Raw genomic sequence first — 26108 nt, 5'->3', positions numbered from 1 at the left:
TGACCCAACGGCAGCGCCCCCTGCAGTCGCTTATTATTTATTTCCCGCCATAGAGAGCTGTAAAGTCACTTTTGCGTCAAAGATGGTTTCAAATTTAATATCCTTTTAACAACTATTAACAGGCTTGTGCATACATGTGCACTTGATCTGAATGTGTGACTGCAAGTGTTTCACTTTTCTTTAAGGTTGGGTTAAAAACCCACAGAGAATGGCTTAACATTACATTTTATTGTTACATAATAAACTGCACTTAAGTTCTTACTGTCCTTACTATATAAAGATTTAAAGCCAAAGTCCTAAATGCCACATGTACACATTAAATGCTTCTTGTTTAGCATCTATTAATCTAGATCTAAATGAACCTTGTTCATGACCCAGAAATTGTAACCATCTTCACAGTTCATATGTTAAAATCAATGAGGAAGCAACAGTATTTTAGTTTTGGACAAAAGTTTTATCCTCGTCACATGTTCAATAAAGCATCAAACAAATTTCAAACGTATAATTTGTTATGTAAAGTAAAATGCTGTTGAAGGCCTTACTTCTGGAAGCTCCCAGTGCTAAAACCCTTACAGGAGAGTTTTTTGTCTCCAAATATTACAGAAAATGAAACAATGGACATCTTGTAAATAGAATAAAAACATCTTGGATTTATGTACAGCCCAATACATTAAAATACATACACTCACACTTTCTGAAATAAGAGGACATATGTGAAGAAATAATAAAAAATCTAAGTGTGACAAAGATGTGTGAAAAACATTTAGACACATTTCCTTTCCAAACCTAAACAAAAGCTCCCTGCAGAAATGCATCTTATCATCATGGTTACATTTATCAAGATTTTTCACCATTATTACAGTCATCATGATACCAACTACACAAAGCCCAAAACAACCCGCACCCTGAATCCAAACGTCAATGAATTACACAAAGGGTAAAGATCAAAGAATCATTCACAGTGGAGCTTTCCAAATTACAACTTCAGTGATTCTCTCAGGACAGATCTAGCGTAAGTGAAACAGTAGGTTGGATACCAAACATAAAAACATTAAGTTAAATATAAAATCAGTAACGATTCACATTACATTACACATGTTGTGTAAAACAAATCAATACATATTTATATATAATTCATTTTATATATATATATATATATATATATATTTTAGAGAGATATAACAATATATTATAATAGCTAACTCTAATCTTAAAAAATAAGTAAATTAGGGATATTCCGCAGAAAGAGCTTATCTCTAAAAATAATTCTTTATAAAGAAATGAATCGGAAATTAAAGCTGAAATAAAAAGACATCATACCAAAAATTAATGAAACTGAGTTATCCAAGTAAGGGGCAGACTATTGAAATTGTACCCAATCAGCAAAAGCGCTTTGAGTACAGAGAACCAATAGAAAAAACTAAATGAGTCATCACACAAAACAGAAGTGAGGAATATCACCACAATGTAAGATTTAACCTACTTCAGGGAATCCAAAACAAATATAAAAAAAACAAGACAGAGAAATACTGAAAAAAACAGCCAAAGACACTGCAAGTCTAAACCTTTTAAGGAAAGATATAAATTTAGATTTAAATCACCTCATTATAAAGTCAATTTACAACTGATTGTCTTTACAAAATCGCCTAAAATTCAAAACTCCTCAAGGATTTACGAAAAAACAGCTATTTTAAACGTCCATTACAAAAGATCATGAATACATGAGTCGTGCTCTAAAACGTTGTCTGTTCTCATATGTACAGTTGGAAAGCAATGGTGTGTTTTCAGGAGCGTAAGATACACAGCATCATTATGTCCATGGGGTGAAATCACAAGAGGAGAAACGTTTTAGTGATGTCATTGTGGTTCTGATTCCCACAGCTCAGAACATAGAGACATTGAGAACCTGTTAAACAAAACACATGATTAACTTTTATCAAATCGGTAATGAAGGTGGGAAAGTTGTGTTTATTTCCACATTATTTATTACTCATTTACTTTCGCAGCTTAAACAGTATAGGACTTTATGCACCAAAGGATCATATTAACGGTGGGGTGCATTCAAATCGCATAAGTGCAAACAATACCAACAATGATGCATTAGCAGTGGTTAAACAATGAGTAAATAAATGGATAAATGAATGCTTACGGAGTCATCCATGATGGAGGAAGGGTCAAAGTAGTCTGGTTTCAGCTCTGATCTCTCCCTGCGATTTTTGGATGGAGGCTTAAAAGGGAGAAAATTGTGGAAGAGGATGTTACATGACAGTGTTTCCTGTTTCCTCCACCCTGGCTTGGCATGAACGATTAATGCTCACTCAATTGTTAATGCCCAGATTGTTCTTACCAGATCGATGTCCATGGTGTCAAAGTCCATGCCCTCATTAAGGTCATCTAGTCGCTCCTCTGATGACATCATCACATCTTCAACAATAGGTTCCTCATCATCCTCCATCAACCCGCTGCCCCGGCGACTGACAAACAAGAACAGTACAATATAATGTAATTATACCTGTGAGGATGCCTTTTACTGTGCGTGTTGAGAGTAAATACAAAATCTCACATGGTGTGCTGTGTGTGGCCCCTCATCTTGCCATACTGCAGATTAGCCCTGTCCTGCTGCTGCTTTTGGGCCATCATCCACGCAACCTGAGAACTAAAAACCCCAACACATCTTAGGTCTCTTCGTCAAAGTTCATGCGTGTTAGAAAAACTATGCACATGTGTGTTTACTTGTAGTCCATGTGCTGCTGCGGCTGCTGTAGATTCTGCTGCTGCAGAGGCTGCTGTTGCGCTTCGTTGCTCATGCTGTAAACTCCCATGTAACCCTGCTCGGGGCGGGGCTTCTTCGGCTCCCGCAAGACCGTGGAGACGATGTGGGGTGACGACATCATCATAGGCGTGTGCGGGGCCGCCTGTATGCGTCCTACCCACGCGCTAACATCACTACTGCTACAGCTGCTCTCATCTGAGGGACAGTCAAACAAAGAGGGACCGCAAGTTCAGACCCTACAGACAATTATTTATCGAAATTATAAAATGTACAACTTAACATGCAAGCACCTTCAGGCAGCTTCCTCTTGCTGGCATTAGTTGATCTGCTCTTGCGACTGCGGGTGGAGCTTCTGCTCATGCCACTAATGACAGACAGCGTGTCATCGTCTGTGCCCATCTGCAGAGAATTCCGGTAGGAGATGAGAGGCAACCAGCAGTCGTCCCTCTGTAGGGCCATTTGAAATGTCATGAAGCGCTCCAGATACAGGTGCCTGACAGGGGTCAGAGAGACAGGGAGAGGGTGCAGGGCTGGGTCAGAAATGAACCAGGACTACCAACAGGACAAAAAATGACATGCCAAGTTACCTTCATATTTGATGTTTAACTTTAATTATAAAGGACATAACTGATGTTGACAATTTTGGAGATTTGATTTCAAACGAATATTTGACATGAGCAAAATAGGCCCGGTTTCACAGACAAGGCAGAAGTAAAGCCCCAGACTAAAATTAATGTTTAAGCTGTCTTAACTGAAAATAACTTGCCTTGACACATCTGAAAATATCTCAGTACCATTGTTTTGCATGGTGTATGCCCGCCTTTAGAGGGCAAATATAACCTTACACTACTGGGGACACGTTATTTATAAAAAAACATTGATCAGTGTGTGTGTCTTACACAGTCTTCTTGTCCTGACGCAGTAGTTTGGATGAAAACTCACTGAGGATGTCAAGGAATGCAAGGTTGAGAGGAGGACCACCCTCCCCCTGTGGACTTCGCTCTTTAAAAGCAAACTCTATCCCATCCCTGAAACAACAAACACAATTCAGACTCTTAAACTGTCTTCAGATAAACTAGGTCAATCTACATTGCTTTATAATTTCCTATTCCCTGAGGTTTTCAGGTTTTCCACGACCAATGCCGAATGCATTTATGTTCTTACTTATGAAGCATGGCGATGGCCTCTCTGGTTTTGAGCTGATCGAGTCCAAATGTGAGTGAGAAGCGTCGGGCCAGTTCTTTAATCCCACAGAATGCAGATGTGGAGCGATCAAAGTTACAGCCCAGATCACTCAGCATCTCATTAAACAGCTGAAACACAAACACTTCCGCTATAGCTTGTTACTGGTAGAGCCTGTCTGTTTAAGAAGAGAAGCGTTGTCTTACCTGCTGCAGACTGAGGATCAGAGTCTTGGCACACTGAATCTTGTCAATCTGACGTGCTTTACTCATGGTCTCCTTAATGATGTCACCATAATCATTATAGTACTGACCAAAGACACAGCAAGAGAAAGAGAATAGAGGAAAGGTTCAAATGGCAAATGCAAAAAGAGTTAAAGTGATGGAGTAAAACTTACTCTCATGTACTGTTTGAAGACATCTGCTGCTATCTTCATCTCCACCACGTTGTAGATGATCAACTTACAAAAGGCAGCAAGTAAATTCCTGCGTCTGTGGAGTGCTTCGATCTTGCTGGCCTCGTCATCTGCAACACACACCCAAAAACTTTCTTATGTAAAAATCACTTATGGTCAGATTAATGTCTTTGATGTATCTCTTCTATATGTGGCGGTGTCGTTAACCTGTGCTGCTGTCCTCATCCTGTTCAACAAACACACGATCAAGGATAAAGTTGATAAGTTCATTCTGTAAGGATGCGTCTGGACTGAACACCAGTGGCTCTAAATTCTCCCGTCCAGACGACACAATCTGGTAACTGAAGATCAGGAGGGCATCACAAAGAATGGTGAAGGCCTGCAACACATGCACAAAGTTAGGTTTCCCTGAATGCTCTGTTTTTGGGGACGACTTAAGAGGTGCGGTCTATGGCCTTGCCTGTTCTTTTACAGCAGTGCTGATGCTGTTTAGATAACTCTGACACATCAGACAGAACGCTCTCACCTGCCTCCGCAAGAGCACAAGATGATCCTGAAACGGGACATGGGTTAGCAACTCATAAACATAATGACCTGGGTTTCTGTTTGTGTGCGTTGTACCTTATTAGTGGTGCCCTCTGAGACTTTAGCCAAGTGCCAGAGTATGACATAGTGAGTGCACTGGAGTGCGTGGGCCACAATCTATAAACACGAAACAAAAAAATTAAATGTACTGTTCAAATAAGAAAACAAAGAAAACCTAAAGTGAAGAGGTAAGAGGTCAGCACCTGCTCAGGCATGTCCCCATTTTGCAGACCAGCGTTCAATAGCTTGTAGTTGCTGGTGAAAAGGTCCCATTTAGTGAGGTCATGTGCACTGCAGAAAGCACATATACAAAGTGATGATGAAAGAACCACTGCTAATCGAAGAGAGAAACTTACAAACACTTCTTCATGGTCTATGTGAACAATAAACAGGTTTTTGAGGCAGCCATAGTGGGTGTCTGTGTGTACAGATTTCTGAAACTCATATTAAAATTGAATGGAAAAATCGAAATAAATTTTACTCAAAAAAGGCAAACCATTCTGATAAAATTAAACTACCGTGTGCGTGTATGTTCTTACTTGTGGAAGGCTGTGATTCTCTTAAGCGTCGACAAAACCCGATAGGCGTCATCTTCATCAGGCTCCTCCCCCTGAAAGACACAAAACAGTCCAAACTTTTTTCCACACCAAAAGACATGGAAAGATAATCATACGAAACACCACACACACATACCTCCTGCAGGAAATCCTCCAGCAAGCGGTGGAACTTGTCAATCTGTTCATCGATCATCTGGCTGCGGACGATGTCTACACGATTATAGATAGTAAATTCGTCATTGCACAGTGCGTGGAACGTCATGGAACAAGCCTCCAACACGTCTGTTTCAGTGTGCTTCTCCACAACGTCACGGACTTGACGGAGCAATGCATCCAGATGCTGCAGAACATAAGCAGTTTTTATAACACGCATAAAAACAACAAGATTACAACCAATAACTTCCTCGTTTTGCTCGATGACACGTTAATAACAGTAAGATAACAAACCATTTATATTCTTACATCATTGTAAAATTGCAGGATTCACTGCTGCTAATAGATTTCCTAACTATTTAGCCATAATTTCATCAAGCCACAAATGTTATTTTACATTATTCAATACTAAGGTGGTACATTTAGCACAATATGACAAAATTACCAGTTTAATACTGTTAATGTTAAAACTTTTGTGTGATTGTGTTCATTATTACCTTTTCTAACCGGCCAGTTGTATAGATCTCCAAATCAAAATACTGAGGAAACTGCAGCAGATTTGTGACCTTCTCTGGGTCCACTGAATACTGAAAAAGAAAAAGGGGAAGAAGTCCATTCCGATACCAAACATCACCATGTGACTACACAGGTTTTGTATTTATATGGCATTTATATTCATATTCTTACGCAGGGAACTGTGTGGATGTGCATAGTGCATTAAGGGCCAAAATCAAATTTTCCCTCAATTATCCCTCATAAACTTGTTGTGGGTTTATAATACATCCGAACTTACTTATATCTACTGATATATTACAAAGAGTCTGTCAGTGCTGAGAATGACTTACTTTAGCCAGTAATAGAGGCAAAGCCACCGCAAATGTTTCTGTGATCTTTGTCCGATCATCCAATTGGGTTTTTTTTTCTTTTGCTGTCAGAACCTGCACCATTACAGAACACGCATTGGATACAAACTGCCCAAAGCATACACTCGACATAAAACACATACTAAATAAACACTGTTTACAGACCAGTACACACACTACACCAAAACACACCCACTGAACACGTCATAATGGAAGTAAACAAAATACATGTGTGGGTGTATGGATGATTCTGTTTGGGAATGGAAAACAGAGACTGTGTATTCTATAAGTATACATCAATGATGGTTTATTGCATATAAACTGTTCAAAGTATGTGGTGAGACTATTTTTCTAACAGCATCTTATGTGACCAGAACCTTTAATAAATTGAACTAGTTATACTTTTTTGATAATCTGTATCGATTTCAATTCACAATGACTTAAAAATGAAAGATATAGATATTATATGACCTGAGCATTTTAAAGACTCAGCAATCAGGAACCCGCATGCAAACTCCAAGTGTTCAAGTTTTTGGATGAAAGTGTAAATGAGTCTTACCCTTCTACCAGAGCTGCGTCCGATAGGTGGGTGACACTCGCACGTCTGTCTGACAGCACAGAGCATTATCTCAACAAGAGCAGCTTCCTGAGCATCTGTTAGTGCTGAAACACATACACACACACATCATGTTTTCTCTCTTCAACAAAGACACATAAACTCTTGGATGTCAGATGAAAGTGTGTATATGCTTGATATTCCTGTACCTTCTTCCCCAGGGTACGGCTCATCCAGAAGCAGACTGATCATACTCTCCCAGTCCTTCAGAAGCTCTGATGCACAGTCCCACAAGCTGTCCACCAAGTAGGCGCCATGTTCATGAAGCTATAACACAGAAATACACGCTAATATCATAGAATGATAATGATAACACTACCGCTTATAGAATAAAATGAACCAGGGTTGAAATCAGGAAGGTCAAAAACATTACAAGCTAAGCACATCAAGCACACCTCACTCTCCAGAAAGAACAAAACAGTTGTTCTGATGAGGTTGGCATTCAAACACTGTCTGCCTCTCCTGGGCCGCCCTTCATCATCTGGACCGTGATGACTGAATAACCTGGAAACAAGCACACACAAAGTCTTAAGAGCGTTGCATGCGACCAAGCGGGTACATGGTGACATTACTCATGGTGAATCTTTCAGATAGAGTTTCAGGTGCATTATGGGTAAGGGTATGTCCCTGAAGGTAGGGATTAATAAATAAAATAATAAAAAGCTACATACAGTTACTATCTTGCCCCACTAACTGACACTGAAGTCGCCAGACTTCTATCCAGCCACCCCACCCCCTGTCCCCTTTACCCGATCCCCTCGCATCTCTTCCAGGCCATATCCAGCACACACATCGTCAACACCTCCCTGCTCACCGGCACCTTTCCACATTCCACATGTTAGCACATTCAAATAGGCCCAGGTCACGCCCCTACTAAAGAAAACCACATTTGACCCCTCTACTACCCACAGTTACAGACCAGTCTCTATCCCCCAGTAAATGGAAGAAGACATGAATGGGCAGTTTTCAACCAGGTATCTTCCTACCTATCCCAGAAAAAACTACTGGATGACAAGCAGTCTGGCTTCAAAACAAACCACTCCACTGAGACTGCACTGCTATCTCTCACAGTCTAAATCCTTGGTCCTGATTCTTCTAGACTCATCTGCAGCGTTCAACACTGTCAACCACCAGATACTGCCGTCAACCCTGCTATCTTTAGGAATCTCAGGTACTCCTCTCCACTGGTTCAAATTCTACCTCTACGGCAGATCCTTCAACGTGTCATGGAGGGGCAGGCTGTCCACTGCCCATCACATGATCAATGGGGTCCCTCAGGGATTGATGCTTGGACCGCTGCTTTTTTTCCATCTACAAAACATGCTTGGGACCAATCATACGGCACACGGCTTCTCCTATCACTGTTATGCTGACGACACCCAGATTTACATCTCATTTCACCCTGATGATACCACTGTAACAGCTCGCATTACAGCCTGCCTAGAAGACATCTCAGCTCGGATGAAAGACCATCACCTCCAGCTGTACCCTGCCAATACAGAACTACAAGTATTTCCGGCTTCTGGTATTATTAGGGATGCTCATATTGACCATTTAACCATTAACCGATGGTAAAAATGTTGACCATAACAAAGCATTTCTGTTTATTAAGCATATAAACTTTTCTTTCCTTTTAAAAATTGCAGATCGTTTCAATTTATAAGATCCTTTTAACAATTTATAAGAAACATGCTACTTTATTAAATAGTAACTCCAAGTTTGGGATTGAGGTAGGACTTCTATTTTTATGTGATGTAAAAAAATTCTGACGGAAATTAACTGTGCTGGTTCTTCTGCATTTCGTTTTGTCATAATTTGTTAATTATTTAAGTTATTTTCTTGCCCGTTTATTTTGTGCTTTGGATTTATATTATTTGAGTTTTTCTCCGTTGTCCAAAATGCAGCATTTGTTTGTGAAAATTTGAAAATATGTGAATGCAGGTGCTGTTGTTCATCTATTCGTTATGCTGCTGTTTGCATTTTCAAATTAAACTGTGAAAAAATGTTTGCATTTTTGATGTGTCACAGACCCTCGTTAACTGTAGCTGTGTCTCATTTCCAAGTCTGCGTCCTCCAGATGTAGCATGCAAAGGCGTATGCAGAGGACAAACACGTCCTTAGAAAGGTCGCCTTAGAAATGAGACGCAGCGTGTATTTTTATTTCATTCCAATTTATTATTAACATCTTTGCAGTTAACGGTTAATGTTCGGATAACGAGTGTCCATTCTCGGTTAGGAAAATTAACCCTTAACACAATCTCCCCATCCAACTTGGCAATACCACAATCACTCGGAACCTCGGAATCATATTTGATGAAAAGCTGTCCTTCAATGATCACATTGCAATGACAACGCGGTCATACCGATATATCTTATTCAACATTAGAAAATCTCACTGAGCATGCGGCACAACTCCTTGTCCAGGCCCTGGTGATCCCAAGGTTGAGCTACTGCAATGCTCTCCTTGCTGGTCTTCCTGCAAAGCCTATGAAACCACTACAGCTGGACAAAAGGCAGCAGCATGTCTTGTCTTCCAACACCCCAAAAGGGCTCATGTGACACCCCTTTTCATCTCAGTCCACTGGCTACCGGTTGAAGCCTGTATCAGATCGAAGTCAGTAATACTTGCCTACAGGACTATCACTGGATCTGCACCCTTCTACACTCCTACACCCCATCAAGAACCCTGCGTTCAGCGAACCAGCGGCGTCTTATATTTCCTTCTCAAAGGGGCAGTAAATCGCTTTCCCACTCATTCTCCTTCACAACTCCTTCCTGGTGGAACATTCTTCCTAACTCGGTCCGGTCAACAACATCTCTCACAAAATAAAAATAAAACTACTTAAAACCCATCTGTTCTGTGAATACTTGACAGACAAATGAAAAAAAAGCACTAACCCTCTCTCCTTCTCTCAACAGGTATTTGTCTGGCTTTTGTTGAAACTAGTAACTTTGTATTAGCACCTGTCGTATTATTGCTCCTGTATGATTATCGCTTATTGCTCCATTAACTCTCTGTAAGTCACTTTGGATAAAAGCGTAAATGTAAATGTATGATTTCATAATACTTACTTTTTGTAGAGAAACTCCCCTGCTGCCACTGCGACAGGTCGGTGGGCAGAGTAAACCAGGTGATAGACACTTTCACAATCTTCGGCTGTTAAGATCTCCTCACTACTCCTGTGCACACACAGCAAATGGGTAAATGGACATTTCTAAGGTAAGGGCGACACCAAAATAAGACTATAAATATTGAACCCACTGAAGAACCAGTGTCAGCAGCTTAATGGCCTGAACAGCAACATCACACTCCTTATCCAGAGTCATTGACACAATACGATCCTACAGAAAAAGTGTAGAAGAGTCAGTAAGAACCTTTTTGCACAAGTAACATTATGTCCAAACCTGTATTAGTACCCAACCCTTACTTGGTTTCTGTTTATGTCAGTGTCCTGGGTAGCCCCAGCCATAATCAAATATCATTGGATCAGAAACCCCCTCCACATGTAGTAGCTGTATATTAAAAATCGAATACGTTCTGATTCCTATAATGTGTTAAGGTCCTTTAAAATGTGTGTGCACAAAATGTGTTCAAATGGTTAAAATATTAGGCCAGATGTCAGTTTTAAAATGAAACAGGCATGCTTGACCCTGTACCAAAGCCTTTGAAGTTCACACAAGCGCATGACCAGCACAGGGCACACTGAGGGCGTACAGCAGCCGCTAAGGGGGGGTTAATAATGAATCAAAATGACAAACAGGACACCCAATAGACTTGTGAAGTTCACAGACACGTGTTAGCAAAGGTCACACCAAGAGCACCGTTTCAAAAAAGAGTCTCAGTTATGGTCAAAGACGGTTTTACCAAATAAAGCATACAGATGAAAACCTCACCTTGAAGCGGCTGGTGAAGAGTTCCAGTCTGGAGTTAAGTTCTCTGCTATAATATAAACCCTGAAGAGCTGTTAGACACTTCAGACGAACCTCACCTTGCTGGAGAAAAAGATTTGAAAAACAATTGAATGTTGCTCATATCAGAATGTTATTTCTTTTGTGTTGATCAGTATAAGTAATCTGTGTCAATGTTTTTCACCTTATCGTACATGGTCCAGCCCACGTATTTCAGATAACTGTCGTTGAGAAATGCGTCACTGTACAACTTCATCCACATTCCAATCTCCTCAATGCAGACCACCCTAATCTCAGCTATTACATCCCTGACGCAAACGAATTTCATCTTAGAAATGATGCATATACACTACACTCCATAACATACAGTGACATTTTTAAGATTGCAGCCTTAAAAAAAACATCAAAGAAGTGATTGTTTTAAAACCTTTATTAGGAGTTGAGTTGAATTCATCTTTAGTTCGGTGATGTTTGCTCACCTGTATCTGTGGATGAAAACACCTTTAAAAATGGCATTCATCATGTTCTCAATCTCATCCTGGTTCTCCTGGAGCTAAAATCACAGCCGATGAAACGTGTAAATCATGTACACACTTAATACTGCACAAACAACTGCATTGGGGCAAGTTGTTAAAAAGTGTTTGTAAACATGTATTACCTCTTTCCGTTTCTGCAGCAGAAGCTCTAAGCGTTCGTTAGCTCGCTTGCCAATGCTCTTATTGCGTTCCGTCTCATATTGTCGCTGTGTGTTGTCCATGTTGATGCTCAAATTCAGAGCAACATTCACTAAAGCGGTCATCAGTTTCATAGCTGAGAATGTAAAAGATATTCACTATTAATGAATAATATAAATTCTACATATGTATTTTAGAACAATAAACACTTCAATTAAAGCAATAGTTTAAAATGGTCCCCATTGACCATAGTAATTTGTGACCCTGGACCACAAAACCAGTCTTAAATAGCACAGGAATATTGGTGGCAATGGCCAACAAAATATTATATGGATACAAATTATCAATATTTATTTTATGCCAAAGATCCATAGGATATAAAATAGAGATCACATTCCATGAAGATATTTTGTAGATTTTCAACCGTAAAAATCTACGGTTGAAATTTTTGTGAGTGGATGCAGCAAGATTGCTAACAAAAATGGCCAGAAACATGCCTACAAACTTCTGCTGGCCGCTCTTTGGGAATTACCCACTCAAGTTTGGTATCTATGTAAAGCATTTGGGTTCATCTACTCTCCACAACATCATTACAGCTTAAAACCAATAGAACGCATTAAAACAACGCTGTTTCTTCTAAGCAACGGCCTGCTACAGCATCTCTGATGAACAACTTCAAAGGTTTTATATGGTTGTATCTCGGACAAATATTGCCCGATCCTTAAAAAACATCAGTGGAAAGCTTATTTATTCAACTTTCAGGTGATGTAAATATCTCAATTTCGAAAAACTGGGTGAACTATTCCTTTAAAAGTATGCAAGTGGTATTCTTTGTGTTGTCTAGTTATATTTTATAATGAGTGTACACAGTTTTATAACATGCAATTTAAATAGTAGGCCATCTAGTTCATGCATAAAGAAATTATTAGTAGGTCAAACTAGTAACCAAATAAATTTGCAAACTGGGCACATACATAAGTGAAAGGTCACCAACCTGCAAGGGTGCTGGTGTGTCTAAATGCTCTGACCTGCGAGTCCGACAGGCCGGTGAGGAGCGAAATGAGAGTGTCCATCATATATTCGTCATAGATGATGCTGTACTGGCACTGTCGGACCAGAACCATGATGAACTCACACAAGTTCTGTTTAAACTTTTTCCACAGCGGACCTGCCATCGCCAGCGGGTAATCTCCGCTGTCCTGAATACATACATACACACACCAATTTACATCTCGATACTTGTTTCAGCATATAACTTCCTTTGTCCCAGACATTATTCATATTATAAACACTTCCCATGGCATTAACAAACCTCATCAAACTCCTCTGTCATTTTCCTGATGATCTCAGAATTCTGCATATGGCTGAACATCTCTGAGCTTACCGCACCTAAAAAAGCAAAAAGGGAACTCAGAAGTTTCTAAAAGTGATGGGGATATAACAGTCATACCGGTCTCTAAATGTTTCTAAAAAATGCACAACACAGTTCACGCAAAGTTAAAGTCACCATGAAATCAAAACTGACCATTATTACTATTATTATGGAATATTGAAGTGTTGTTCATAAATGAATTATTTGTCCACTTCATTATTTATTAATATACGTACACCAATAATCTTACATTTAAAACGTTAACCCCTGGGGAGTGGGCTAATTACTACAACACTCTTTCTTCAACCTGTTGCTAAAAAAAAATTGTTAGCAACGCCCAATTTCCAAAGATCCAATCTGTTCCAAATTGACCAAATAAAATCCTGCCTTACGAATTTCAGAAGCAGTTTCACTCAGATATACACGACGGGGAAAAAAACAATCTAAGTTTCATTTCATGCCAACTGTAAAACACTCACACATACTGAACAGCACAATAAAATGTAAAATTTTATAGAGAACACACCTTTACAGCCAGAGCAGTGGATGAAAAAGTTGATGAGTTCCAGCAGTGCAGTGTCTCTGTCCATTTTATAGGACTCGATCCAGTCATCAACAACAGACTGCAAATTAACAAAATAAATACAAGCGCTATCTCAGGAAAACCTTCTATCACACAGCAAACACAGAAAACAGATCTGAAATCGAGAACTTGTTCACTTTGGAGATGGAAAGTATCTGAATGAGAAATGGCTTGTGTATGTGTGTACCTGGGTGGCACTCTTGCCCAATTTGACAATCTCAAACAAACTGAGATTCTCCATTCCGTTCTCCTGATGGTGGCCATTCACTCGACCCTGACCTCTCAGCTCTGATGCCTTTGTCTTTTGAATTGGGGTTTTCTTCCCCCTCTACCAAGACGAAAGAAACAAGAAGGGAACATGTCATAAAATACCATTTCAAAAATAATTCTGTATTTCTGTAATGACTTTCATCAGATCCAAGTGTAGATCTAAGTGCATGTCTCAAAGTACCTTTCCTTTTGCAGGTTTGGCATTCCGACCCTCAAGATCTTCAAGATCGGTGTCGGAAAACTGAGAGTGTCCTTCCCTGCACAACACAAAGAAGTGCTTAGACAAAAAGGTGTGTGCGACACAGTCGGTTTAAGGAGAATGTGAATGTTTGCAGAAGTCCGAGAGAGCAGATGTTCATTTACATTAGATTTACATTCATACACAAAGCAGAATGTTTTATCCAAAGCCACTTACAGCGCATTCAACGGTACATTTATCAGTATGTGTGCTCCGGGGAAATCTAACCCATGACTTTGGTACTGTTAGTACCAGGTGAGCTTTAAAAACACAGCAAAGACTTGCATCACAACGTTCAAACCAACAACATTTCAGCTACCCAGATCCCTTAACCAATAGGCTACATGCCTAAATAAAATTCAAGCATGCAACCTTTGTCCAGCATTCATCCTACACACAGACCAGCATGTGTTAAGCATGCAGGATCTAGATAAATGCTAGTCCATGATATTCAAATATACTCCCTAGATGGGCTGCATGTTGTCATTTTGATACACTGTCAGTGTTTGTGTGTGTGTCTGGTTCTTACTGGTGGAAGTCCGCTTTAGTGTCTTGAGCTGCTATCATTTTCCTAACATCTTCTGTCCTCTCTGGGGTTAATAAGGTCTCAAACCTGCCGCACACAGAGAATCACTTGACGTTAACTGAGACAAAAACACATGCTACATCAGCATAAAATAACCATAATCCATAACACATCAACATGTGTTTTGAAATAATAAATCTTTCAGGTTGCATGAGGTTATTCGCGTGTGTTTGCGTGACATTCATTAAAATATGTCTCTGGAAAGGGTGTTTATGTGTGACTTTAATAATAAATATCAAACATTTAGACATCAAACACGTTTATGTAGGCAACATTTAATTGTAAAACATTACACAAACTCGATTTAACACTTAAACACATCTCTTCATTCGTCTGAAGTGAGATGATTCATTCGTAGTCTGCTTTTTAATGTTCCGTTTAATTTCCGTAAACACGGGCTAGCATGCTAACATGCTAACGGGCCTCCTGCACCTCCAACAGTTAAAGCCTCCCCAAACCCACCAAAACAATTTAAAACTATCCGCAAAACCGCATTAAACTTTAAAAATCGTTAGTTGAAGCACGTTAAAGTGTTTCGTTTATTCCCTCTGCTCAAAATGGACAAATAAAGTGTCTTGACATATGACCGACTCTGATAAATGAATATCGTAGGGAACTCTGTGTAAAAAATCTCTTAATTTTTTCCCCCCAAATCGCAGATATTAATGAAGAGCAGCCGCCATTTCCTCCCTCACCTTCTTCAGCGAGAGTCCAGCAGCATCGAACCCGCCCAGAGTCGCTGCCGAACCGTATAAAACCGGACCGGAGCTCCGCGGTTAAGCCATCAAAACATGATCTTGGTGGAAGTGTCTCAGTTGTGTTTCGGAGCTGGAAGGGTCAGTTTGGTGATGTGGGCGGACAGGAGTGAGGATTACTTGAACACAGCCCGGAGAAAAAACTAAATCACACTTATTGCGCTTCCACACACATACACCGACCGACGCACTAAAACACACGTACACACAAACACCCACACTTACACATCATGGGACTCTATAGCTCATTTTGGAGCAATTGTATTATTCAGGTTTGCAACTGGTAAACTATAATCCATTTTAATGATTTAAATATTAATAATGTGAATAAGTTCATTTAAATCACCAATCTAACTTGACAGCTTTTTTCTTTTTTGGATCAGTTTTCAATAAAGCTAGAGACTTGAAATCAAGGGAATAGCCCTCAGTGAAGAAAGCTTAAACCTCCAGCTCTATAAATATAAGTTCCATGGTGACATGGAGAATTGCGATATATAAAATGCACAGTTTGACAGGTAAATTAGACAAAAAGTTAAAAACTGCTTGGAATTAAAATGATTTTTTTATTAACACAAGAAGCATAACAAAAGATTGAAGACTCTGAATAAAAAAAGTGTACAAAATGTAAAAAACAGAAATAATCAATGCTTAAATAAATTCTATTTGACTTCTCTAGAATTCTATTCTTCATGCTGTACATACACATGGCCGGGAGAGTTTGTGCTTGTTCTCTCACCAAATCCTTGTTCTCGAATGAAAATCCTGTGTTTCACCCCGTTCATTCTTCTAATAAGAAAGTAATGTTAAACCATGACATGTTGATGATAATGGGCCATTGAACTCATGAAAAAGTGCCCAGGGTGAAGTATTCCTGATAGATATACTTCTGTTATATTTTGTGTAGTAACATCTATTTTTTTCCAGCCAAAAGGAAAAGGCTGATGAGAAAAGAGTTTATGTGATACATATTCCAGCAATAAAATATGCACAAATAGTAATTATCGAAAATATGACTTTTCTATTCTCTTACACCCTCAAACACGTGGTAATATGAGGTCACTTATTAATCTCACCCATGCATGTGCACATGATTTAAATATGAAATGCATGAAGACAACATAAATGCCTTCCTCCCGATAGAATATTTCTGCATTTTTACAGCCATGGTGCATAGTGTGAGTTACCACGAGAAAAAGGATACATTATCTGTGTAACTCACATCAACAACAATCAACATGACATATACCAAATAGATCTCAAAAACACTTTCAAGTAATGGTGGCACAATTTATAAAACACACATTTGCATTGAGGCACTGTTACAAAAATAAAAACAGCACGGCATACTTAAATGTCATACAAAGCTTTCTATGTGGAAAGTTCCCCAAAGTGTCTACTTACACAGAGGACGTAAAGACCATATACATCCATCAGGGGGCAGAATGGTGTTTCTACTGATATCAGCAGGCATTAAATCTAGATACAAGGCTGAATCCCAATTGTCATACTTTGTCTGGAAAGTACATATGCATTTGGATGGTAACACATACAAATTGTGTATTGATACAACATGATACCTCAGCATATCCCCAAGCACCACAATGGGTGATGGGTAACATACCATGATGTGGTACGTTCTAATCTGGAAAAAACTACCATGCCAATTGAGATTCAGCACATATGTGTTGCATATGTATTATATAGCCCCATATAACCTCTCAATGTCCTTTATATAATGTTGCTTCAGCTCTTTTCTCTTTAGTTTGAAGGCATCCGTCACCAGACCTGTTTCTGGAGTCCAAACCTCTGAACTTAAACAGATCTTCTGCGGAACCTCAAACCTCTCCAGTTTATCTACAGTAACAAACACACAAAACAGTATTTATATACACAGATAAATAGACAGGTGGACACACACAAACATGAAACCCGTTGACGTTTTACAATTGAACACACACACAGATGTCTGCAGTTACATATTCCTGAGATGACTGTACTATTTGATAACATCCATATAAACACTCTTCAAAAACTTTTAACAGCAGGTCTCTGCAGCCCGCTCAAAGCAAACATATTTTCGCGTGTATAACACAAGTAGCTCGTAGAAAATAAAAATAGCAAAGACTTACTTGTGACTGCAATCTGTTTGATGACTTTGAGCACTTCCTCTTCCATCATCTTCTGGTTACAAAGTTCCGCCCACTCGCCTTCAATCCCATTCTTTTTGGCCAGCTCAGTCAGTTGCTTCTGATTGGGCACCACGAAGCTGATCACGTAGTTCTGATCACTAAGAGAAAATAATATAAATTCTGGGATGAGGTACTCAACCTCAAGTTGTTCCAAACCTGTCTAAATGTCTTTGTTTGGTTGAACCAAAAGAAAGATATTTGGAAGAATGTTAGCAACTGACAGTTCTGGGGCACCATTGACTACCATTAAAATGGTGTCAAATGTCCAGAGAACTGTTTGTTGTCCTAAATTCTGCAAAATATTTTCTTTTGTCTTGAACAGAACAAAAAATTATACTTTGTCAATGGTGACCCAGACATCTCAGTCAGTAACGTTCTTCCAAATATCTTTCTCAGTGTTCAACCAAGCAAAAAATTATACAGGTTTGGAACAACTTAAGGGTGAATTTTTGGTAGAACTATCACTTTAAGAGCCACTTGCATTTTTATGAAACGGTGATGCTGTTAACAACAGTGAATATATTAAACTATAGATGCTTTGATTGACCATTTGGAGTCATTTAATTTAGCCATAAAAGAGCCATTTAATAAACGCCATATAGTTGTTTATTTAATTATTGTGTTTAATTTTAAGATAACTATCCCCTATATTTCATTTATATTTGATCAGTTAATGTTCTGTCACTACGTCTATAAGCCCGCTTTGCATATTCAGCCATCTAAATCATTCCTCAATTGGATATATACAGTATAATTATAGATCAAATTTTTTTGTGGATAAATTAAATGTTCAGTTAGTTTCTTAAAAGCTTAAAACATACTGCATACCGTGGTAAAGTCCTATCAGATACCATGATATGATAAAAATGGATCCTCGACACATGCCTAGAAGGAAATCTCCAACCTGCCAACTATAACCAACAGTACAGCAAGCTAGAGACTATTTGACTTGTCAGGTCAAAAAACTAATGAAAAAAACCCCACTCCAGCTTCCAATAAATATTTCAAAAACATTTTTAAACAGGAAAAACATGTTTTCAACGGTTTCAACCGATTTTAAAAGGTTAATAAGCAATAAAATGTAGTTTAACAGAGATCATAATCCCATTCTTTCCCACATGAATGGGGATTAACCAAAAGTTACACTAGACTCGAGCACTATTAGTCTATTCAGATGACACATATTAGATATACATAAAGTTTCATAAACATCTTCTCATTTTGCAAGTGGAGAGTCATGATAGGTCGTAAATACATTTAAAGTTCATTTCTGTTCACATGCAAATGAAATCTAGGTAAAGGATATGGAGGAGGTTATATAAAATAAGACTACTAAGGTAAATAGGTGGGGTTGGCAGGTGTTTGAAAACTCTGGTAGATGATTATTAGTTTACACGTGCAAGTTCCGCCTAAACCTTCACCTAGAAACTCCTAACTATTATTATGTAGGTCAATCTATAGTTGTAGAACATTGTGTTTACATATAGATTCTGATGTACCTAGTGGCATAGACGCAGATGTTATCAATGAGGGGGCTGTTCTTTATGGCGGCTTCAACCTTCCCCAAAGACACATATTCACCCGCCTGTAGCTTCACCAGGTCCTTCTTGCGATCTGAGTATCAGAGGTGAAAAGATTTTAAAGGAACAGTGTTTCATCTCAGATGTCTCAACAGCAGCTGGTTTCACAATTCACATCTCACCAACAATCTGCAGGCAACCGTCTGGATGAACTTCCCCAACATCTCCAGTACAAAACCAGCGCTGGCCTGCCTCATCCACCCAAAAGTTGTCGATCTCTCCCTCCCCCTCATTCCCATAGTATCCCGCGGCAACATTCGGTCCACCAATCATAATCTCCCCTCGTGGGTGCGGCTTGTCCTGACTGGTGTATCCACCTAAAAAAAGGATACAAGAAGAAAGGTTGGTTGAAAGATAGGAATTTCAAACAGTTAGGTGCAGTAGTGTTTGCACATGCATGTGTGTGTGTGTGTCTCACCCTCAGACCAGTCTCGTAGCCTGATTTCAGAACAAACGAGGGGAGCGCCAACTCGTCCGGTACTGTAATCAGAAACTATAAACACACAAAAACACATGCTTGAACTTGCCAGCTCGAGAATTCAAGGGTTTTAACATGCAGGAAAATGCTGTTGCGTGAGTGTGTCTGTGTGTTTACTAACATTCTGAGATAGTTCCTGCTCCACATGTTTCCGTAAGGCCGTAACCCACGGCGACCGGACAGAAACACACGTTCATGAATCTCTGTGTTGAGGCAGATAGTGGAGCACCCCCACATAACATAAGACGCACACAACCTCCCAGCAACAAACTCACACGCTTGAACAACAACCTGAAATACACACACGATGACATCATCATCACTAACATCTAAAACAAATGAGAAAGTGGGTGTCTTTGCAGGTTAATAGTTTAGTGTTTGGTGTTTGGTGTTTGGAGTTTGGAGTTTGGAGTTTGGAGTTTGGAGTTTGGAGTTTGGAGTTTGGAGTTTGGAGTTTGGAGTTTGGAGTTTGGAGTTTGGAGTTTGGAGTTTGGAGTTTGGAGTTTGGAGTTTGGAGTTTGGAGTTTGGAGTTTGGAGTTTAGAGTTTAGAGTTTAGAGTTTAGAGTTTAGAGTTTAGAGTTTAGAGTTTAGAGTTTAGAGTTTAGAGTTTAGAGTTTAGAGTTTAGAGTTTAGTTTAGTTTAGTTTAGTTTAGTTTAGTTTAGTTTAGTTTAGTTTAGTTTAGTTTAGTTTAGTTTATAGTTTAGTTTAGTTTAGTTTAGTTTAGTTTAGTTTAGTTTAGTTTAGTTTAGTTTAGTTTAGTTTAGTTTGTCTTAGACACTTATGTTATATACTTATGTTATGGTATTTATATTAGCACTATTTTGATTGTACACCCATAAGCTCTCTCAGGGAAGATAGCAAGACATTAAGATTGTTTAGATTCCATGCAAGCTGTAATTACGCAAGTGTATAACAGGACTCACATGTTACACATTGGAGAATCAGCTCCTCGCACCACCTGCTGCATTTTATAGTTGAATCCCAGTTTAAACAGTGTCCTCTGAACCACTGACATTTCTGACAGTTTTCCATTTACATTCTTATTGATGCGATCCATGATCTCCTACAAAGGCAATTCACACGAAAAAAATATTTCAATAAAGAGTAGCAAAAACAAAGCCTTTTAGATATAAAAAAAAGGTATATTTTAGTTTCTTACGGGTACTGCAGCGATCAGGGTTGGTTTAAGTACAGAGCAATCTCCCAGTCCAGCCTTCTTTATTTTAGTGGACTGCACACACAAAGAAACATACAAGAACACAAGTCAAACAGAGATACAAAAAAATAAAGAGAAGGAAACGGTGGGCATGAATGTGTGTTACCTGGTCTGTGAGTGTGTGTGGGGAAGAATATCCCACCCTGCAGCCATTTGACACACACGCTATTTCTGCAGTCAGCTCCAAAACATGAGCCAATGGGAGATAAGCAATATATGTGTCCTGTGGACTAACACACAAACACATTTCCTAAAAGTCTAGAAAGTAGCAACACTATACTCAATAATATACAGTACATGCCTTTGATTCCCACAAAATTCCTTTGTTTTTAACTCCATCACACAGTCTTCCAAATGTAACAATGCGTTATAGGAACTACAATAGTCTTCTTATATAGTCGCTTACCCCAGTCCCGGTATCCGCTGGCACTGTCCCGCCAGTCCTGCGATCAGATTACAGTGCAGCATCTTCACTCCTTTTGGCCGTCCCGTTGACCCACTGGTGTACATCACCACTGCAAGATCAGCCGCAGCTGCCCTCTCATAGTCTTCACTTACTGAGGAGGAGAATCAGATGCTATTCAGTTCCCCAGTTATGATGCAGTTTGTTGGAGTTTAGTGAAGATCAAATACTATTTGGACGATTAATTTCTTTCCTATTTTGTAATAGCTCTCAATAGTCAACATTTAACAATCTCATATTGCCCATTTGCCCATCATTTTATAATACATGTTACTATAAGAAACAATCCATGTAGTAATAAAGAAATCCGTAATACTGCACATCAAAATCCCTGGTGTGAAATGTACACCCACTGGTGCATGAGTCTCACCCACGGGTGTACAAACGTAAACTGAAGCGGTGTTGAATCTAAATTTTTTGGTGTGAAATGTTGATTTCATGCAGTTAATTCATCAATTGAGTTCACTTTACAAGTGATGATTGATCATTAGTGATGACACTTGCTGTTCAGGATCAGAGTCCACTGAAGAAGCGAACAAGAACAGGAAAAAAGACTGTAGTAGACTTACAGCCACACAGATTCATGTAAAATGTTAATAAAATACATCTTATCATGTAATTAAATTTAACTTTTGACTTCCTAGAATATGATTAGAAGAGCTTTAGTTGTGTAGTGTTGCTGATTTAGTCATTTGTCAATTCAAAGTCATTTGAATTCACCATTATGGTGATCAGTGTTTTATTTAGTTGGATCATTGGACTATAGACCAAGCAAGTAGTGTTCACTGCCTGTGTAAAGCAGTGTCAAAACATGATGTTACACCAAGCAGGGAAATGGAATGAAACGCCATGTAAAGTCATGTCATTTTATGAAGTAGAAGCATTAGTTATCAAGGAAGGGTTAAAGGGGAAATAAATGAAAATATTGTTACTTGATATAAGAAAATGCAACTAGTGGTAAAATGCTGAAGTTCTTAAAAACGCTATGACTTCAATGCTAATCCTACAAAACTCAACAGTATTGGTAGAATTAGTGCATTGCATGCTAGGTTTCATTGTAAAGTTAGATGCTTTCACCCAGCATGCACTGCAGCATTAACATTTTATTGATTGTCGTCTGGTGTGAAACAGGACCGACTCACAGTTTTCTGGCTTTGCCCCAAGGTCCATTACTTCCTGCATGCTGTGAATGGTGAGAGACTGTGGGTATTCTGCACGACATATTTCCCCACTGCCTGCATAGATAATATGCTGCAACCTAGACACTGCGCTCAAAGTACCCTGAAACAAGACATTTTTAAACTGAAAATGCAAGGCCTACATATCAGCCGAATCTTGAAAAACTGATCGAGTCACGCAGATAAACACACACGCATATCTGTGGGTTTATATACCTTCAGTTTGGTCTGTAGCAGCTCTGTGCTTGTGATCAAGTGAGTGGCTCCACATTGATTCAGTCCGTACGCTACAGCATCCTCTCCCAGAGAAGCATATAGAGTTACCACTGTAACAATGCAAAAAATTTTCATCTTTAATCTGTTCATCTTTTTTGGCAATTCTGTGCATGTGCATGTTTATTACAGGGATAGTTGCGTCTGAAGCAGGCCTGCGCTGTGATCATCCATTCTGCTCGTGTCTCACAAAAGATGGCGACAGTTTGACGTGGCCTTTGACCCAAAGCTGTCAGACCACTGCCAAACTTTTCCACTGCCTGGTTGACGTCTTCATAAGTTAACCAGCTGTAGTTGCCAAGGACAAGCTACAAACAAACAAACAAACATCAAGAATTCAATATCAACTGACGCCGTTTTCATCTCCGATTACTTTATATGCAGCTAACTTACAGAAACTACATCAGTGAACAAAATAATTTTACCTTCTTAAAGATCTTCCCATTAGGCTGTGTTTCTTCCTCTTCATTAAGAACCTCTCTGGTTCCCAGACAGGGCGCATGACTGAATCTCTTTACCGCATGCAGAAAAAGCTTATCCAGTGTGTCATCGCCCTCAAATCCTTGCGCTACAAGTGCATCCACACTTTCTATCGCCCGGTACGGCCCTTCTGGACTCCCACTTATACTCTTTGCTCTCTCACAAAGGGGCAACATGACCCTACATGCAACACACAGACCAAAAACATCGTTTTTGCTGTTTGATAAACCAAAGTAGAAAGAGAGAAAATATGAAGAAAAAAGGGGAAGTGGGAGATCAAACCACTGACAGCCAAACCAACAACGTTCAACAATTTCTAAGATAACCTCTGCTAAATTATTAAATGTAAAATAACCTAAAAAAAGGAATCAGATCTATGGTCATCTACGAGCAATTTTGTTTGTTTTAATGTCATGGTGACTTCACATGTTCCTTATGCATTATTTTAATGTATTTTCTTTAAATATGATGTATTACGAACAAACAGACATGATGCCAGAGCAGAAGACTTCAATACATTGTAAGTAGCATGGAATAAAACTGTTTGCCTAAAGCATAAATGTAACTTCTATCGAAAGTGGCAGAACCTGAATCATACACAAACAATTACAACAAAACGTCAGTGGGACTTGGCCTGGTTTCTATGGTATATTAAGTTGCAACATGCATTGTACGTCTTTGACAAGGTATTAGTCATTGGTCACAGGATCAGATAACCAATTTTAAAGAGATAGTTTAGCCAAAAATAAAAATTCTGTCATCATTTATTCATGTCGTGCAAAACCTGTATATGCCTGTCTTCTGTCGAATACAAAAGAAGATATTTTGAGAAATGTCTCAGTGGTTGTGTTTCTAAATAATGGAAGTCAATCCATTGTTGTTTGGTTACCAAAATTATTAACAATATCTTCAATTGTGTTTTTCAGATAAAAGAAAGTCATACAGGCTTGAAATGACATGAGGGGGAGTCAATGATGACAGAATTGTAATTTATTTGCTCTTTAACCAGCTCAAAGTGGAGCTGATAAGCAATGCAGTGTATTTATTCTCCATGTGCAGATATACAGGGTATTTACATTAACCAGCTCTTTCTTTCGTGTTCACTAAGACTAAGCCTCTATTTCCGTATTGGTCACCGGTTTCCCTTATATACATTATACCCAAAGAAGTCTTTAACATGACTCTGCATTACCTGACCATTTAGCATTTTGCTGAAAAAACAGCAAGACCCCTTAATCCCCCAAAAAAACTGACATCACAGGTTGGAGGGATTCGAGCAGCGTGTTCAGAAAGTCAGATGACCCACTTAAACATCTGGAAAAACTGTCAAACACAGACACACAAACTCAAAACCGATACTGTGAATTTCAGTGTTCTAGCATAAAGCAGTCCTCAATTAAAAACAGAAGATCAAAACCTTTCGGACAGGTTCAGAAGTTGCTTTTTTGTCACTGCCAGTCACTTCAAAACAAAAACTGTTGATAGATTGCAGTTAAGTATCGAAGCTGTTTTCCTAAATGTTAGTTTTAGTTTGGAATCGCAACACCGGCTGCAGCATCCATTTAGTAGTATGCACAAATTCATGAACACGTTTAATAAAAAAGTGTTATATTAACTTAAAAATAATAAATTAGTATAATGTTTTACCTTTAATAACCTCAACTACAACCACATACAATACAAAGTGAGTAGTTAACTTCATAAAACCCCAAATTATATGATCATGTCTATATTCTCTATTCTGAAAAAAATATGTATTGCACACTTTTTTACAATAAAAAGCTAAAAACTTCCCCTTAGTTTCATAAATGTGTTGTACAACATAAAAACTTACGTTCACAATACATATAGTTTAATAATATTGTAAACATTCAACATTAAAGCTATCCCTGTTCAAATCAAACTTAAGTGAAAAATGCGAAGTGTATCGTAATCTTACCAAAAATTGTTGCAATTCTCTTCCTTCTTCAGACAGACAGACACTCTGCAACAGGAGGTTGTGGCTTTCCTTTACTCTCTCCTTCTCCGTGTCTCACTCTATGGTTCTCTTGGCTGATTGGAGGTCTTTTGAACAGTCATAGTTCCTGCAAGCCAAATTTAAGCCCACCCGCTAGTCTTCAGCCAATCAGAAGACAGGACCGATGAGGAAGTTCTGTGGTTACGTCTGAGTTTGTAGAGGGAAAATCAGGAGGTGCCTCATATACATGCATTTTTTCCTTTGGCCAACTTACACAATCAAACACGTCAGAGTTGAGAATTGTTTCAGACTTAAAAGAACGCTACGTACTATTAGTCCAACACCCATGAGTTAAATTACATTTTCCGTTGCAAAAGCCGCATTCCAAAGGCACGCAATTAGTAATTGAAGATGTTGATCATAGGTCGAAGAGTTCATAGAGAACAGTCATGACCTGGAAATGTGACTCATGTTTTGCTCACTAATTTTGAGTACAGAGATACAGTGGGTAAAATAAGTATTGAACCCGTCACCATTTTGCTCAGTAAATATATTACTCAAGGTGCTGTTGAGATGAAAATTTTCAACCGGATGCTAAAAAATCTATTAATACAAACAAAACAAAACAAATAAGTTCACAAATTACGTTATGTATAATAAAATTGAATGAGACAGGGAAAAAGTATTGAACACTTGAAGAAAGGGGGGTGCAAAAAGGCATGGAAAGCAGAGACACCAACTGAATCTATCAGAATCCTGCC

At 38.9% G+C, this 26108-nt stretch overlaps 2 protein-coding genes across 4 annotated transcripts; both read right to left on the bottom strand.

Moving 5' to 3' along the window:
• Nucleotides 1-1733: 1733 nt before the first annotated feature.
• stag2a (STAG2 cohesin complex component a) lies at nucleotides 1734-15723 on the bottom strand. Its single transcript, XM_079451249.1, has 34 exons — nucleotides 15472-15723; nucleotides 14720-14803; nucleotides 14134-14209; nucleotides 13870-14010; nucleotides 13626-13722; nucleotides 13040-13116; nucleotides 12722-12926; nucleotides 11712-11863; nucleotides 11533-11606; nucleotides 11238-11361; nucleotides 11039-11137; nucleotides 10407-10486; nucleotides 10217-10324; nucleotides 7540-7648; nucleotides 7294-7411; nucleotides 7088-7191; nucleotides 6511-6603; nucleotides 6163-6252; nucleotides 5649-5852; nucleotides 5495-5565; nucleotides 5159-5246; nucleotides 4992-5072; nucleotides 4831-4923; nucleotides 4578-4749; nucleotides 4353-4480; nucleotides 4162-4263; nucleotides 3938-4086; nucleotides 3673-3801; nucleotides 3064-3266; nucleotides 2734-2968; nucleotides 2564-2656; nucleotides 2348-2474; nucleotides 2150-2227; nucleotides 1734-1906 (listed from the first exon to the last, which is right to left on the bottom strand). The coding sequence occupies exons 2-34, from the start codon at nucleotides 14755-14757 to the stop codon at nucleotides 1883-1885; spliced, it is 3762 nt and encodes a 1253-aa protein (XP_079307375.1). The 5' UTR covers nucleotides 14758-14803; nucleotides 15472-15723; the 3' UTR covers nucleotides 1734-1882.
• A 353-nt stretch (nucleotides 15724-16076) lies between these two features.
• acsl4b (acyl-CoA synthetase long chain family member 4b) lies at nucleotides 16077-25448 on the bottom strand. Of its 3 annotated transcripts, XM_079473446.1 has the most exons (16): nucleotides 25330-25431; nucleotides 24583-24713; nucleotides 23336-23570; nucleotides 23041-23218; nucleotides 22854-22963; nucleotides 22602-22740; nucleotides 21403-21553; nucleotides 21103-21226; nucleotides 20940-21011; nucleotides 20704-20843; nucleotides 19900-20069; nucleotides 19719-19793; nucleotides 19423-19617; nucleotides 19220-19334; nucleotides 17661-17818; nucleotides 16077-17385 (listed from the first exon to the last, which is right to left on the bottom strand). In XM_079473446.1, the coding sequence occupies exons 2-16, from the start codon at nucleotides 24588-24590 to the stop codon at nucleotides 17228-17230; spliced, it is 2028 nt and encodes a 675-aa protein (XP_079329572.1). In that variant the 5' UTR covers nucleotides 24591-24713; nucleotides 25330-25431; the 3' UTR covers nucleotides 16077-17227. The 3 variants fall into 3 exon arrangements, with proteins under 3 accessions (XP_079329572.1, XP_079329573.1, XP_079329574.1); XM_079473447.1 differs by lacking the exon at nucleotides 24583-24713 and having other exon boundaries at nucleotides 25330-25448; XM_079473448.1 differs by lacking the exons at nucleotides 16077-17385; nucleotides 17661-17818; nucleotides 24583-24713 and having other exon boundaries at nucleotides 19056-19334; nucleotides 25330-25448.
• Between the last annotated feature and the right edge of the window lie 660 nt (nucleotides 25449-26108).

The sequence above is a fragment of the Barbatula barbatula genome (genome assembly GCF_947034865.1).
Source record: "Barbatula barbatula genome assembly, chromosome: 2".
Taxonomy (NCBI): domain Eukaryota; kingdom Metazoa; phylum Chordata; class Actinopteri; order Cypriniformes; family Nemacheilidae; genus Barbatula; species Barbatula barbatula.
The sequence above is the reverse complement of the archived record's forward strand: the minus strand, read 5'-3'. Positions and strand labels throughout refer to the sequence as shown.

Bases quoted from the DNA above. Each gene is read 5' to 3' on its own strand.
- stag2a (XM_079451249.1), bottom strand. From the start codon at position 14,757: ATGATAGCAGCTCAAGACACTAAAGCGGACTTCCACCA. The intron at 11,138-11,237 runs GTGAAAAACATT...CTTTTTCTCCAG, and splicing joins GCTGGACCATGTACGATAAG to CAAGGTGAGGTTCGTCTGAA. The intron at 5,247-5,494 runs GTAAGAACATAC...TGCTTTCTGCAG, and splicing joins AGAATCACAGCCTTCCACAA to TGCACATGACCTCACTAAAT.
- acsl4b (XM_079473446.1), bottom strand. The intron at 23,219-23,335 runs GTAAAATTATTT...GTTTGTTTGTAG, and splicing joins ATGGGAAGATCTTTAAGAAG to CTTGTCCTTGGCAACTACAG. The intron at 19,794-19,899 runs GTTAGTAAACAC...GTGTGTTTATAG, and splicing joins AGCAGGAACTATCTCAGAAT to TTTCTGATTACAGTACCGGA.